Source organism: Sciurus vulgaris (assembly GCF_902686455.1).
Source record: "Sciurus vulgaris genome assembly, chromosome: 2".
NCBI classification, from domain to species: domain Eukaryota; kingdom Metazoa; phylum Chordata; class Mammalia; order Rodentia; family Sciuridae; genus Sciurus; species Sciurus vulgaris.
The window spans coordinates 14,812,787-14,829,656 of record NC_136462.1 but is presented as its reverse complement, the minus strand read 5'-3'; the positions used below and the strand labels follow the sequence as shown (position 1 = coordinate 14,829,656).

Sequence of the window (16,870 nt, the reverse complement as noted above, 5' to 3'; positions counted from 1 at the left end):
GTGTTTCTATTCCTGGACCTTCTGCTATGTTCCATTTATCATCTGTCTCTCCTGATACCAACATCATAGTGTCTTAGTTACTGTAGCTTATGCTAAGCCTTGAAATCAATTTTGTTCTGTTTCTTCAAAGGTGATTTGGCTATTCTACGTCCTCTATTTCAATGTGAATATTTAGAATCAGGCTGTCAATATCTTTTAAAAATAAAAAAAGGGTCTGGGGTCATAGCTCAGTGGTAGAGCACTTGCCTAGCATGTGTGAAGCGCTGGGTTCTATCCTCAGCACCACATAAAAATAAATAAATAAAATAAAGGTACTGTGTCCATCTGTAACTAAAAATATTAAAAATTAAAAAAATAAAAAAGGACTGTTGGTCCTATGATTGTACTGAATCTACAGGTCAATTTGGAGAAAAATTTTACCTTTACTGAGTAGTTCCCTCATTGTATTTATCAGTGCTTGACTGGGTACTTCTGTGAGTCTCCAGACTTCCCTCTGGGCAGCTCTCTCTTCTGAGACACTCTGGCACCTGCAAACGCCAGCTGAACTCTCAGTTCCATCTCAGTTCCCCCAGGGTCGCCCTACCTGTCTTGCAGACTGGGAACTCTCTTAAGGAGTTAACTAGGGCAATCACAGGGCTCACCTCATTCATTTCCCATCTTTCAGGGGTCACTGTCCTTCACTGCCAGACACCCACGTCCTCAAAACTGATGTTTCACTTATTTTGCCTATTGTGAAAATTGTTTCAGGCAAGGAAGATAAAGGGGTCCCTGTTATTCCATCTTCATTGGAAGTGGAATCTCAATTTTTAATTTTTAGTGTCAAATCTGATTACAATATTATAAAATTCAAGTAAAAACAGGCCATAAACACAACTAGTAATTAGTGTAATGTTTATCTTGTTCACTCATTTGTTCATTATCCTGTTTAATTCCACAAATACTTATTTGAATTCCATACATAAGTAATGAGGATGAAAGTCAGACATGCCCCTTGCTCTCACTGTACTTTACATGCAGTGGGACAGACACACACTAATCCAACAACTGCAAACAAAAATACAATTGCAATATCTGCTAAGAATGAACACAACGGAATGATGTTATGAGAACCTGTAAGAGGGCACTTCTATGGTATTCTTTCTACTGAGCCTATATCCATGAGCTGAAAAAATGTCATCATTGTTTCTTTACATTAAAGTCACAGAAATTACATTATATATACAGTGGAAAATAGATCCATTGACCCACTAAGTCTCAATTTTTAATTCTGCAAATATTTCAATGAAATTGGCAAAGATGGATTAAAATAGGTTGGAAATACAATCTAGACCTTATATATTATTATATTAGTATTATATGACATAATTCCATGCTACATGCTATATATCATATAATCATATTATGAATTATACACTATACACTATTATGAATTATACACTATATTTAAGTCTTCATAGGTATTCCACATCTGAGACTATAAGACAATATACAATAGTATGATATACCTAGAGGTATAAGACAATATGCTAAATAATCTGAAGTACATAAAAATCATGACGTTATCCATCTGAGACTTAAGATCTAACCCAGCACATAAAATATAAAGAAATAAGAAGGCTACATATCTATATCCTTATATTGAATATAAACAAAAATTTACCACTTAAACATCATTTTGTCTATTCCTGGTTAAAAAATGTTTTTCATTAGCCTAACTGCAGAAATTTGATAAGCTTCTTTGAGAAAATAATAAATGTGTTTTATATTAAATCTTACCTAGATATCTCAGCTTGGGAATTTTTTTCTCCATCCACAGTGAAAGGAGATGCTCCAGTTAGTAATTCATACATTAGAACACCTAAACTCCACCAGTCAACTGCCTATAAAACAAAAATTTTTATGGAATTATCAACTACAATATATTTCATAAGAAAAAATAAAGCTATATATCTGAAAAATTTTTTTAACAAAAAGATTTTGTACATAACTTTCTGTGCAAGGATTGTTAAGTATGCATGTGCAAGAAAGACAGAGAACAAATACTCAGGTATACTAAACACAGAAAGTGTTTTAGTTATTTCCTAAGCTAGTTACAGTTTTACCTTAACTAATGAAAAAATTTAATCTGAAATGTTTTTAAAATTTTAAGAAGGTAAAATATTTGAATTTATTATAGGGAAAAAGCACCAATCTGCATTTTTATTAAGCATTCAGCTCCAAAGGGCCACAAGAAATTCCTTAGAATAGAGGAGAAAAAAATTTTTAAACTCATCCAATGGTGTTATTTTTTTCATGACCTCCTAAATCAAATTTTCTTAGAACCTATCACATAAATCTGAGAGTCTTCACCGATAGGAAGATTTAAAATAATAAAAAATAAAATGTATTCTAACGTGGAAACCTATTTATGAATGTATTTACCTAAATTGAGAGCACAGTGAATTATACATGGCTTAAAAATTTTCGATAAATTGAAAATTAGTTCTTTCATAATTAGGCATATCAAACTTCCAATAATTGTTGAATATATGAGCTCACACCAATGTGAGACACTAACTGGATGTCGAAGTTTCCAGGTCAGTTTCAGAGAGGTGACACAAAGTTTATAAGCCTAGAGTAACTTCTAAAGAAAATATAGAATACTGACATAAAATAGGATGGGGCAGCTGAAATCATGATTTACTAAATGCTCCTTCTCTATACCTGTCAAGGTGATGAGCATATCTACTAAATAGCTGTACTCTGGACCTTAAGTATGTAGAAATTCTAAAAGTAATATAAGATTTTCTTGTGTGAAAATTAGCTCCATTAGGTCTTAGGCAATAATTTTCATTTTTAATTTCTACCAAATTCCCCCAATAGCTTCCAAGAATACCATGAAGCAAGACACTGCACCAATGAACTCCACACACTCTCTCTCTCTCTTTCTATACACACACACACACACACACACACACACACACACATACACAAAGATATATATATAAAACGAAGGACCAAAAATAGAACATACCTTGTCATGTCCTGAATCTCCCCCTCTGACAATATCTGGTGCCATGTATTCAATAGTTCCACAAAAGGAATATGCTCTTTCAGTCTTGAATAAATAAACAAACAAAAAAGGGATGTGATTTCAAGCCAGCATGACAATATCCAAAGGAGAAAGATAATAATAATGTCGTGGCTGAGATTACTGCGGTATCTAAGCAGGGTTAGCCTCTGCCTGACAGGCCCTCTTCTCAGGACGGACCAACAGCCATACAGCATGAGACATGCATCACTTCTCAGACTTCTCATGCCAAACTCCACCATCATCCATCTGTGCATCCATGAACACATTCAACTCGTGCTTCTTCATTTTTTTTTTTTTTTTTTTTTGCGGGGGGGAGGAGAGACCTGTGGTCTATGCATATTTCAGGCACTGGTTTCCTTACTGTTCTTTCTTTAGGATTACAAACATTCCCAGTAAGATAACATGAAGCATGGAACTCTTTTATAGAGTGACAAGTTCCACACAGGTAAGACTAGAAAACACTAGGCAACTTGAAGGCAGAAAGACCAAATGCTAAGGAAGGGGATAGAGAACCTGAACGTGAAACTAGTAGGAAAAAAAATTCTTCTACCTCCTCATCTGGCACTGCTAATGGTATATGTATATTTACATGATGATGAACAAAACAGTCTCTAAAATAAAGATTGTCTCTTAAAGGTAGACAGGTAATTGTTTCACTTTTATAGAACTTTAAAAATTCAAAAGTGCTCATCGATCAGGCCTGAAAGTTAATTTTAATAACTTAAGTAATTTAAAAAATGATCAATGGACTCATCCCACCATAACAAACTAAATATTAATGCTGTTATACATGAATAAAAGGAAATAATATACAATCACATGATTATATCTGAAAAGTTTTACTCTTCTTCGACCAGCAAGGTTTCAGAAGCCCACATGGACAATGATGTGATACATTCACACACCCTGAAGAAAAATCTACCTCAAATCAATTTTGTGTAGGCTTCTTTGTGGTTTGCCACAGCAAACCAGAAATGACAATGCAGAGAGAGAATGATGTGTGCCATGTAATTCATGTCAACTATTCAACAACATGGTTCTTTTTTCCCTCCAAACTGGTTTATAAAAAGATGAGTTTTGAGGTATTGCTTTTCTAGATATTTATTTATATAGAAGACTGATGTTTTTAGTAAAGAAAAATTTCAATCCCATTTATAGATAGCTTCAAGTCACATTATTTTTAAAAGTATGCATATCTCCTGCTTAGTATGAGGCAGTGATTAAATTTTTTAAGATTAAAGACTCACAATAAAGTTACAAACTGTTTTGGTGCCGACACAGGGAGAGGCAAACAGACAAACAGAATTCAAGGAAGAGCCGAGAAACAGACTTAGAAGTGTGCCTGTGAAAGTGGTTATATGACAGAGCTGACTTCACAGCGCCAGAGAAAGGGTTAACTGCCTACTCAGTGAACACTTACGAAGAGACTGGGCTAGAAATATAAAAAATAAGATTCCCACCTTACTTTATACCCTGAACGTAAGACCTAGAAGTATAAAACTGCTAGAAGAAACTTCATAACATTGAATTTGGCAGATTTCTTGGATATGCTACCCAGAGCACAGTCCACAAAAGCAAAAATAGACAATTAAAAAATCAAAAGAAACAAAAGGAATGAAAAGGGAACCTAAAGAATGGGAGAAAGTATTTCTAAGTTTATATATATATATATATATATGAGATAAAGAGTAATACCCAGGATGAATAAAGGACTCCTAAAAACAACAAAAATAATCTGATTAAAAAATAAGCAAAGAGTTGAATAGGCATTTCTCCTAAGACAATGTACGAATGGCTAACAGAGTATGAAAAAATGTTCAACTTCACTAATCATTAGAGACACACGAATCAAAATCACGAGATATTAGGATGACCATTGTGACAAAAGAGCAAGTGTGGGCAAGGAAATGAAAAACCCAGAACCCTCGTGCATGTTGATGGGAAATCAAAATAGTGTGACTGCTATGGAAAACAGCAGGAGGTTCCTCAAAAAATTAAAAAAAGTTTGCCATATGACCATCGATCCCACTTTTGGGTATATATCCAAAGGAATTCAAAGCAGGATCTTGAAGAGACATTTGAAGACCCATATTTACTACGGCATTGTTTACAGCAACCCAAATGCCTACTAACAGATGAATAAATAAACAAAATGTGGTATATAAGTACCATGGAATATTATTTAGGCTCAATAAAGGAAGTCCTGTCACATGCTACAAGATGGATTAACCCTGACGACATTATCCTGAGTGAAATAAGTCAGTCAAAAAAGGTAACTACTGCATGATTCCACTTACAGGAGGTACCAAAACCAAATCAAACCAGATGCACAGAAACAGAAAGTAAGGACGGTGGCTGCCAAGGGCTGGGGAGAGGAAGAAGGGAGTTGTGTTCTGTGGGCACACAGTTTCAGTTGTGCAAAAGCAAACAGTTTTACAAATAATGCACAAAGCAGACAGCATTAATACTATGAAAAAATAACAAACCTGTAATAGAGAAAAACACAGAAACGAACTGAGGTATACCTCAGTAGGAAAATGGATAAACAAACTGGGTAACTCCTGTAAAAGAATATTATATAGCACTAAAATAAATAAACTGTTTCAACTTGGATAAATTTCAAAAATAAGTCAAACAAAAATAACTTGCAATAGGATATACCATTTTTTTCATATACAATATGCTGTTTTAAAATTTTTTCTAATTAGTTTTACATGACAGTAGACCACACTTCACATCATACATAAATGGAATACAACTTCTCATTCTTCTGGTTGTACACGATGTAGAATCACAACAGTTGTATAATCATATATGCAACTAGGGTCATAATGTCCAATTCATTCTACTATCCTTCCTACCCCCAGGACCCCTTCCTCTCCCTTCACTCCCCTCTGCCTAATCCAAAGTACTCTATTCTTCCCCGGCCCCCTGCCTATTGTGAATTAGCATTTTCATATCTGAGAAAACATTCGGCCTTTGGTTTTTTGGGATTGGCTTATTTTGCTTAGCATGATATTCACGTGTTTTTAAAACAATATAATATATATTATTTATGGATCCATACGCATGAAGGTAAACAAGATTAAGTTCAACCTACCACTCACTCTTCATCTGCACCTCTGCAGAAAACATACAATTAGATTGCCCAACGTCACTGTAAATTCACCATGGTGAACTTCAAGTGGGTCTTCAATGCTGAGCGGCAGAAACACTTGTTTCCTGAACCCATTAGTTTGCATCTTCTCTTTTGTCAAACTTCCAATGTCTCCATCTCCTTCCTTCCTCTCCGAGTAACAGAAGCAATCACCAGAAGTCCTTCACACTCGGCCTTCACTCACGACTCCCCACTGGCTTCCTGTTGTGCAGAGAAGCCACAGTCCCTGCTATGGTCTTCAATGCCCGTATGCTCTGCTCATGTGATCACCTCTAAGTCCTTATTCCCTACTACTCTCACTCTCACTCTGCATACCCACAATGGCCTCCTTGTTGTTCCTGGAACATTCCAGGCAAGATCCCACCTCGGGGCCTCAACACTGGCTGATTCTCCTACCTAGAAATCCCTCTCCTAAGGTGCCACCTGGCTCACCCTCTCACTTCCTTCATGCCCTTACTCAACTGTCACCTTCTTGATAAGGCACTTCTTAACCACTTGATTTCAAAGTGCAACCTCCTGTGTCTCCTGGCAACTTTTTACTTAAAATACTACATACATGTTTTACTTCCTTGCTCATTACTGTGTATTTTTTGTCAGTTCCGCTCATTAGATCCCAACACCGTCCAGAACAGTGCCTGGATCCCAGCAGACATTCAGTCAATCTCCCCACTTAGCTCCCCACTGATCAGTGGGGAAAACTGCAAAGTGTTTATAACTGAAAATGTGAATAGTGAGTACACAGATTCGGTTGTACACTTTTTTATTCTTTTCTTTTGTATGGCACTGGGGACTTAAACCAGGGGTCACTGAATTATGTCTCCAGTCTGTTTTTTAATTTTTTTTTTTTTTTTTTTTGAGACAGGGTCTTGTGCTAAGGTTCCAAGGCTAACCTCAAACTTGTGATCCTTCTGCCGTGGTCTCTGGAGTCACTGGGATTATAGGCATGTGCACTGCACTCAGCTATACTATGTTTTATTTTATTATACTTTACATATTTTATAATATAAAATTTTAAATTAAAAATTATAATATAAAAATGTAAACATTTATTAATCGTACTTACATAATAATATTATTCTAGGTTATCTTCTATTAAATTCTCCCAGGGCTAGATAGTCCCTGACACTTAGCACTGTTTTAAATCATTTTCCTTTTTTAGAAAAGAAAAAAATAATCCGACACACACCAGCCCTTGATGCGAGGGACCAATGGGCCCTCTAGTGGAGACTGGCAGCAACACAGCCGGGAGCCCCTTCTTCCCAGGCAGGCCCCACTGCTGGCCAGCCCCAAGGCAGCACTCTCCCTGGGGAGCCTGTTAGGCTAGTATTCATCAGGATAAAAACCAAAAAAATAAAAAATAAAAAAAAAACCATGATGCTACACATAGTTTTCAAGTAAATAAAACATTTAGCATTATTTAAATGAATGGGTATATAATACTGAGAAGTTTCCATGAAAATAATCCCAATTCACAAATTGTTTGCTCTGTGATGATCGACATTGAATGTGCTTTAAAAATGGTATTATGAAGGGACCTTACCAGAACCAAGTTTCTGCCAGAAGGAAAGCTACAAAGAGATCTGTGAAGTGACTTCAACCCCCACACCAGTCCTGTGGAGGGGAAAAGGTCTGCTGGTCTTTGGGGGGAGAAACCTCACAAACAATGGTTGAGGATAATGTGCTAGTGGCTAAATATTTTGTGATATTGTTTTGAGTTGAAGAAAAATTGGGGCCATAGGAAAATATTTTGGTTTCTAAGTCCCCTACTTTCCCAGTGCCTTCAAGTCAATGTTTACCTTAGAATATCTAAAATTTTGCTAGAGCCACTGATCTTGGTAAGTGCCTGGTAGGGCTTATTAACAGAGACCTAATAGGTTTTCAGGAACATATGAGAGAGAAGGGGGCAAAAAAGGACTACGTATCACTACGTCATCAGGAAAGAGGAGGCGACCACGGGCTGCCTCAGAGAAGGGGTGCCTCACTCCAGTGCAGGCTTTCTGAATCCTGACTCTGACCTGGGTGTCTTGAGACACATACATCATGAGAGCAGAAAGCCAGCAAACAGCATCATTAACTAGGCAGTTATTAGAGAAACATGTGCTTTAAAACTTTCCTATAAACAAGAAAATACAGGAATAATTATTTAAGATTCTCCACTGTATATTTTGATTTGTTCAAAGTAATCTGAAATCTTACTAGTATTTCTTACAAGCAGAAATTGATATTTATATGGTATTTTACATTTTAAAAAGTACTTTCATGAGAATTAATTATAATGGTATAACAATCCTATAAATCAGATCAGTATATTTTAAGTATTATTTTACAGATGAAGAAATTAGGACTCAGGGGTTAATAACCAAGTGACTTGTCCAATGTCAGTGCTAGGAGAAGGGAACAGAAAAAGACCCCTTGACATTACTATGTGTGTGTGTCCACTAAATGCCCCTTATGTAGTCAAAGAATTCATCAATAAGTAACGGTATCTAGATTGAGCAAAGATTATTTATTTTTCTCTTTCTAGAAAGAGAATATAGTCATAAATCCATAGATCATTTTCAGGTAAGTGTAAGTTCTAGGGAAATGGGTTATAATTATTTAGCTACCCTGGTTTTAAATGCAAGGGACACCAAGAAACTAATTGGAGTTTTGTTTATCTACTTGGAGATTTATGTTAATGACCATTACAAAAATTTTCAAATATTCAATGCTAAATTATGAAAACACAGAATGTATATATCATTTTCAAATATAGAGTAATAACATGTGAATGCCTCATTTGTGACATTATTTTATTATTTTATTATAAATAAGGCACAATTTTTCCAAAGCTATCCTCATCCTTTTTTTTTAAATTACATTTTAAGTCTTCAATGATAGAATCAGATATCCAATACAAGGCAGGTAGTCTGCCTAACAGCAAGAACTCAACAATGTTTGGTAAACTGTACTATCAAAAAAAAAAAAAAAAAAAAAAAAAAATCTTGGGCTTGGGTACAGCTCAGTGGTAGAGTGCTTGCCTAGCATGCATAAGGTCCTGGGTACGAATCCCAGTACCTCCCAATATTTAAAAGTGATTTCTTTTATTCTTAGAATCTCAAAAGATTTATCAAGTTTTATGATCAAGAAAAGAACATACCAGTAATAGTATCGAATTATACAAAGTGTGTATTGTTATTATATGAAAGATGTTAAGACTTCTAAAATAAATTTACTATATCTTGTACATAATATAGGTTAGCAAAGTATTATCTAGAAATAGTTATAAGAATATTTGACAGACACCTCTAGAATACAGGCTCACAAGAGCAAGGAATCTGTTATGTTCACCAAGGGTCCACAATAGTACTGGGCACACAGCAATATCCATAAAAATCTTCCAAATTATTAAAACAATGAGTACATAGAGATGATTATTGTACCATGTGCTGAAACATCAGACACACAAAAAGTAAATTCCTAAAAATGAGGAAAACAAATACATTCTCCAGAACAAATGAGGTCAGAATTCAAGCTCTCCAAAACTGGGATACACTGGAGAAGCCGAACCAAGCTGGGAAGCACAGCTCAGTGGGGTTGCTGAGTGAGGAGCCTGAGGAGCCCCTGCATACCCAAGAGGCTGCCTGGGGCCTGGGCCCAGAACAGAGGTCAGGGTCGGCCATAGTACTTGGAATCAGCAGCACGTAGGCAGAGAGGCAGCCAAACAAGGGGAGAGCAGCCAGGACTGAGCTGTGAGAGAGAGTCCAGTAGAGGAGGAAGAGCCTGGAAAAGACAGTGAGAGATGAACTCAGGGCCTTGTTGCCTCTCAGGGTTGAGGCGAAAGACAATCTCCAGTTCAACACTACGAGGCAATCAAGAAAGATGAGGAACAAAAATACTAAAATGGAGTCAACAGCAGAACTGGCCAGAACAATTTCAGTCAAGTGGGAGGGGCTGCAAGCCAAACTGGAGTGGATTAAGGGGTGATGACGTGTTAGTGGAGACGGTGGACAAATACTGACAGGAGAACAACAGGACGGTAGCTAGGAGGGATTCTGAGATTCACTTTTTCTTTTTCTTTCAGTCCATTCATCCATCCATCTCTCCACTTATTAAAGTGTTTAAGACAGTGGAAGTGGCAGGAAAGAAAGAACCCAAATGGAAGAGATGGAGAAGGCACTTAGAGGGAGACGCCGAAGTTGGAAACCCAGGAGGGACTGATATTTGAAACCAGAAAGGAATGTTAGCTAATCAAAACAGAAATGGTTTCATGGGCATGTGTAAAGGTAGAAAGGATCCAAGCAGGGAGAACTGCCCACCAGGTGCTGGGGGATCCAGAAGCAAAGGGCGATGAGATCAAGTTTTGGGGAACTTGGAAAAGGACAATTCCTACCTGATCACTGATAGTTAAAGCTGAAGTCTCATATGACACTGTGTCCTCTAGGCTTAGGAGAATGAGCTGGGAGTCTAAACTTTGAGCAGCCAGACACTTCATAGTTACATAAAACAGAGCTAAGTTGTATTCAGAGAAGTGAACCTACCAGTTACTTCTCTGTCAGTTTGAACCTCAATAGTTCACTTTTGCCCCCAAAGAATTAAGTGCTTAAAGATTATGGATTCTGTTTGGAACCTCCTTCATTCCTTTGAGAGGTGGCTGTTGACATGACCAGCAGAAAACATATTCTTCTCTTTTGAAGAATGACCTGGCTGCTTTAGTCACATAGGATTTCTGACTAACTGTATTACTGTAGTGAGACCTAACAACTTTGATCAGGTTTTTTTTGTTGTTGTTTGTTTGTTTGTTTGTTTAGTCTTGTTTTGGGTTCTAACATTTTGGTATTCCCTAGGGCTCAGGTCTGTTTTTCAGTGATCAGCCACACAGGTCTATAAATACTGATTCTTTTCATTGTTGTATTATCAGAATCTGGCCTAACATCCAACACATAGAAGGCCCTCAACAAATATCGATGGATTCAATGAGCAAATGAATAAATGGTTCCAGGGAGAGAAAAAAGTGACTACCCAGTGTCCTGGTGCAGAGGGAATATTATATGCGTCATGCCAAGGACCATTTTGACAGGCACTGGAGCTGTAGATTGCTTCTGGAAATAAGGTTTGAAAACCCATACCACTACAGAAGTGGCCAGTTATTATGGAATATAAATGTAAACTATGAACAAATTGTGACATCATCACAAACATGCGTCTGTGGCACAGTCTGGGCTTGTCAAGTCGCACAGGCTTTCCTGTAGTCCTGGTGGGGCTCATTCACTTTTTTTTTTTTTTTTTTGTAGTTCTGGGGATTGAACCCAAGGCCTTGTGCATGCAAGGCAAATATTCTACCAACTGAGCAATACCCCAGCCCTGATTCACTTTTAAAATCTCCAACTGATGGAACCTGTAATTTTTTGTTCTTGGTTTCTCAGACAGGAATCTTCTGTACCCCATCTGGGAAGCCACTGTACTCATGGACAAGTTGTGGAAAAAGCCCTGGGCACTGCTGTGTGTGTGTGTGTGTGTGTGTGTGTGTGTGACTTGTCGCTTCCTCCACTGTTTTTCTTAAGGTGTCTTCACCTTAGGTAGACACCATGTCCCTGGACCCAGAGTCTGTCTGTTTGAACTTTTCAGTATTCTCTCGATGAGGAAGTAAGTGGGGGCAGAGATAGGATCCGGGGTTACCTGTTTCATGCAGACTTTCAATGAGTGCTCCTGGGCCCTACGTTACCACCACCTCTAGTTTGAGGGATATCTGTGCCTCTAATTCCTGAGCATTTCTGGGGAGTCGGAAGTACCCAGGAGCAGGCTCTTATACCTCTCACCTTACTGGCTTAATTCAGCTGTTCTGCAGATGTACCAAAATATGGTTGCTAATATGTCCTTTCCCTTCTGAGTATACACCTACCTTATGCTTATGCTTTAGTAGAGTTTATTGAGGAAGCAAATGTGTAATCCAGTACATGTTATGAGGCTGCAACTGAAATTTTTACAAGAGAGTAAAAATGTTCTAAAACTCAAACTTGACAGTAAATTCCTCAAAATTTATCTAATTTATAGCTATGATTTTCTATCAAAGATAATTTATTGTTATTACCACATGAAGGCAGAGATCATCTGCATTTTATGTATCACTATATTGCATAATACAGTAGAGATGATCAATAAATATTAACTGAATAAATATAGATGATTCAAAATTAGGGTCTTGAGTTTTTATGATTTCACCACTTATTTCACTCACAGTTGCCTTGACAATATTTCAAAAAGCAATCAGAAATATATAATACAGATTTATTATCCTTCATCTAAAATTTTGGGAGGAAATTTATGCACATACATATGTATTTATGATAACTTGAGAAATTCATTTATGTTTACCCTATACAGCCTGAAGGTAATCACTCACAATGTTTTAATAATTTGTTGCATGAAACAAAGTTTGTGTACATCACAATTCAGAAGCCAAGGTGTGGCCTTTTGGCCATCTGTGATTGTCTGGTATCCCCATCATTCCCAGGAATTTTCATGTGACCAATGATCATTTTCTTATACTTATTTACACATAAGTGCCTAATAGTAAAAAATATGGCATGACCTTAATACTGTGAAAAACCACGTGTTCAGGGTTACTGAGCAGCAACAGCAGTGTCACTAGAACCTGTGTCGTCCACTAAGCAGTGGTGGCTTCAGTTTCTACCTGCAATGCTGGGTTTTGATGAAAAGATTACTGAGGACTTTATTTTATTTCTTGGTGAGAAGAAACATCAGAAACAGGAAGCAGGTTATCTAGGGAAGAGGATGCATTCTAAGATGTCTCTGCAGGGTCACCCGCCTCCCTGGCAGTGATGTGTCTTAGAAGTCTCCCTGGTTTTCTTGTTCTGTGAACACATACTGCTCTAGTCCCTCAGTAAGACCACTGCGCATTCTCCCCGTTCTCTCCATGTCCCTTTTTCTGCAGTGGTAACACTGTCTCCACTGTCACTATGACATGATCATCTTGATTCAGAACCATTTAAACGACTTTACATCTATCTGTCAATGAACAGTGAGGGCATCATTACTGACGCTGGTTGGGGCTCAGTGGTAGAGCGCTTGCCTACCACGTGTGAGGCCCTGGGTTCGATTCTCAGCACTGCATACAAATAAATAAAGAAAATAAAGGTCCATCAACAACTAAAAATTATATTTGAAAAACTGAAAAAAAAAAAAAAAAAAAACTTATTTGATATTTCTACCAGCCTACGAACAGGCTCTAAAGATACACTTTTTTTTTGGTCTGTGTACAGGCATTCAGACATCTATTTTCTTCTCACTTAACAGATGGAATCTTCAAAGTCACATCTTATTCAACATCACTGAATCCAGTTGCAGACCAGAAGCTGTGCCAGGCGTGCACACTGATGTCTGTAGTCACTGCGTTCTACTTGCTAGCAACAACACGTACAGCTCCTTCATGCTCAGCTCCTGCTGAGAACCTTCCACACTCACACTGCCGCTCACTGCTGCCAGCATGCTGTTTAAGAAAATGTTTTTATATTTATTCTTTAGTTACTTAAGGAATCTCTGGTCACATAGCTAAATTAATCAAGATACATTTAAGGAAAGGACTTGACATAAACATTATTTGTGATAAGTAGTTCGGCAGCAGGATGAACACAGAAGATTTTGCAGTCTTCATTCAGTCCAGCTTCCCTGCAATGAGCAGGAACTGCGGCACAAAACATGAAATCAATACAAAAAGAGGCCCCTAATGGTCTGTGGCTTTTTGCTGGCATAGCAGACCAGCAAGACCTTCCCTCCTTCAAACCTCAGTCCATCACACCACGTTTACACGATGTGTCCCTGCTTCAGTAGAAGGTCCTGGCACAGTTATTCTCTCCTGGGTATCCTTAATTCCTTTGGGGCTGTCTCATCAGCTGTAGCCAGTGACTTTCTGGGCAGTGACGCCCGAACAGTGACGTTTCCTCAGGCTTATAGACTTGTTGTAGTATCAGATTTTTCCCGGTGCTGACCTTGGCAAGCTTGTCCATGAATTTCTCTGATGCTTTGTGATGAGAAAAGATGCTTTATCACCACAAATCTTTAAAAATTTAATGCTGTGTCTCTTTTCAAATTTCTGCAACCAGCCTGTTGGAAGTTCACAGACAACTTCAGTTTTCAGTCCACTGGGATGGATCTCTGACTCACCACCAGCCTCCCATTAAAGGGCACACGTTCACTGCAATGCTAATGGATCCACTCAGTTAACACACAATTGAGATCATTTTTGCCTCTGTGCGGTGCTTTTCTATTTTTGTCAACTTCTTTTTGTCACTTAGAACAGAACTCAAACAGTTCATCCCTCCATTTCTTCAGGTGGTCATGCAGTGGCCACTGCAATCCTGTGTTCTTTGGTAAGACCTTTTGCTCTCACATTGCTATCTAGTTTCTCAGGCAGCTTGACTTCTGTGCTAGAGATAACAAATGTTTCCTCTTTTTCTTATCACCGTTACCCATACACATGTCTACAGCCCTTTTTGACATTTTCAATAATATCTTTATATCACAGAGCAGAGAATAAAAAAAAACACAGTGAATAATGAATGTAGTATGGATGGCATGTGGGGCACGAGGGGCACCTGCCCTTAGTGCGCGGGGCCTACACACGTGCCACATTATCCTCCGTGGGTGGTGGGCATATGTGAAAAGATATATCACCCCTGAAGAGGCTGAGACGGTCTCCTGTTCCTTAGGGACACTGAAGAACTACACTGTGTGCCTGGGTTCTGACTGTGACCCGTGACCTGTCACCAGAGGGCAAGAAGTTTTCACTTGTGGAATCATGTAGGTCCCCAAAAAGTTTTGGATTTTCAGATTAGGGATGCTCAGCCTGTTCCTAATTCAGGAGTCAAGAATGATGTATTATATAAAACAAAGTCCTTCATTACAAAATATTTATTATGATTTTGTACTCTGTGCAAATAATTTCCTGAATAGAAGCACAATCAGCATTCAAATTCACTTAGTTATCATGAATAATTAGTATTGTAAAAATAACATTTTTATTACAACTGCTATCAAATAATATTTAATACGAATGAATACGTATACATTAGCTACATTAGTTCATCCTGAGCAAAAACCAGCAAAATTATCAAAGAATGAAGTCCAGTACATCCTTCTCATTGTTGTCAATTGAATTCAAAGGGACATCACAGCATGTCCTGCTTGGTACGTTGTATATGCTTTGTTTTGTGATTCTTTATTGGCCACCATCTAAGCCATAATACTTCTAAAGGGTCAAAATGGTTAATATATTAGTTTTACTTTACATATTTCATGGGGAAAGGTACACATTGTTTTTCCTCAAACTGGAGAATTCTGATGCATTCATCACAGGTTTACAGCAATCTAACAGTAGTATGGTTCCACAGTAATTTTAAACTGAAAATCTTTATAGTCATTCCTTTGAGCAAAGCTGCATGGAAGTCCATAGTCCATAGGATAGGGTCCTATTAAATGTTTATTCTACAGCTAATAATCCTTGTTTACAGTTTGCTATTACTAACTTCAAATTAAAATATAATACTCACTTCATCAGCCACAAACTCCTTACTCAGACCAAAATCAGTCAGCACCACATGGCCATTAGAATCAAGTAGAATATTCTCAAGTTTAATGTCACGGTATATAATCCCCAACTGTAAAAACAAACAAACATGCATTTTAAAATAATTTCCAAAAAATTAGGACAGTCTTTTTATCAAATTAAAAAAAAAAAAAAAAAGGCATTTCCCTTTTCAGGATCCTGGGGCTCCTCCTGACTCTTGGTCAGGGCTATCTGCTGAGTTCCCTGGACCTGTGCAGCCAATCTTCATTCTCTCTGCAGTGAGGTTCTCCTCCTTTGGACCAGTTTCTTCAGGTCCTCCCTACTGACTGCAGATGATCCTCAGGTGCCTTCTTAGCTGCTCCTTGTCCATTACTTCCTAATGGCTTCAGAAGGCTTCCCCACTAACCAGACCCCTCACTGGTCCTTTCCTTCCTTTTTCATCCTATACCACCTATGCTTATATTGTACTTACCTATACGTGAATAATATTTTCTAGTCTAACTCAGTTTTTCACTTTTTGGTACAATTCCCAGTATCCAGCACAATGTCACATGTCAAACAGAGAGAATAACAGACTCTTAAACATAGAGGTTAAAGACCATAGGTTAATTTTAGTTTATCTTTAGTTCTAAATGTGCAAACAAAACAATTAAGTAACACTTATATAGTCATGCACTGCTTACTGACAGGGAGTTTCATTAGGAGGGCCTGGGAGTGTGTGAACCTTGCAGCATACTCACACAAGCCCAGGTGGTGGGGCCTACTCTACACCTAGACTTTATGACACAGCCTGCTGCTCCTAGGCCATGATGCACAAAACAAAACGCAAAATCAAAATAAGCTCAAGAGAAAATGATTGTATGGTAAACAAGAGATGTAGGAAGCTGAAGCCACTATAACACGGCATGCTGTTTCACAGAAAAGCCTTTTTTAAACAAGTAGGAGTACATTCTCAGTGGTCATTCATTATTGTTACCAAGGAGTTCAGTCCTCTAGTTAATTGTATGTTATACTTTCATACAACTGGCATGCCATGGCTTTGTTTCCACCTGCATCACTGAAGACACTTGAGTAA

At 37.8% G+C, this 16,870-nt stretch overlaps 1 protein-coding gene across 8 annotated transcripts in view; it reads right to left on the bottom strand.

Annotated features, from left to right (window-relative positions):
- Positions 1 to 16,870, bottom strand: part of RPS6KA5 (ribosomal protein S6 kinase A5) — a 160,741-nt gene that overhangs the window by 38,634 nt on the left and 105,237 nt on the right. For 7 of the 8 annotated variants that reach the window (XM_079129551.1, XM_079129555.1, XM_079129552.1 and 4 more), the window contains 3 exons: positions 15,779 to 15,886; positions 3,014 to 3,097; positions 1,777 to 1,880 (listed from right to left, as the gene is read on the bottom strand). In XM_079129551.1, coding sequence (XP_078985677.1) covers positions 1,777 to 1,880; positions 3,014 to 3,097; positions 15,779 to 15,886 — 296 coding nt within the window. The remainder of the gene's footprint in view (positions 1 to 1,776; positions 1,881 to 3,013; positions 3,098 to 15,778; positions 15,887 to 16,870) is intronic. The other variant, XM_079129558.1, reaches the window with a different exon arrangement.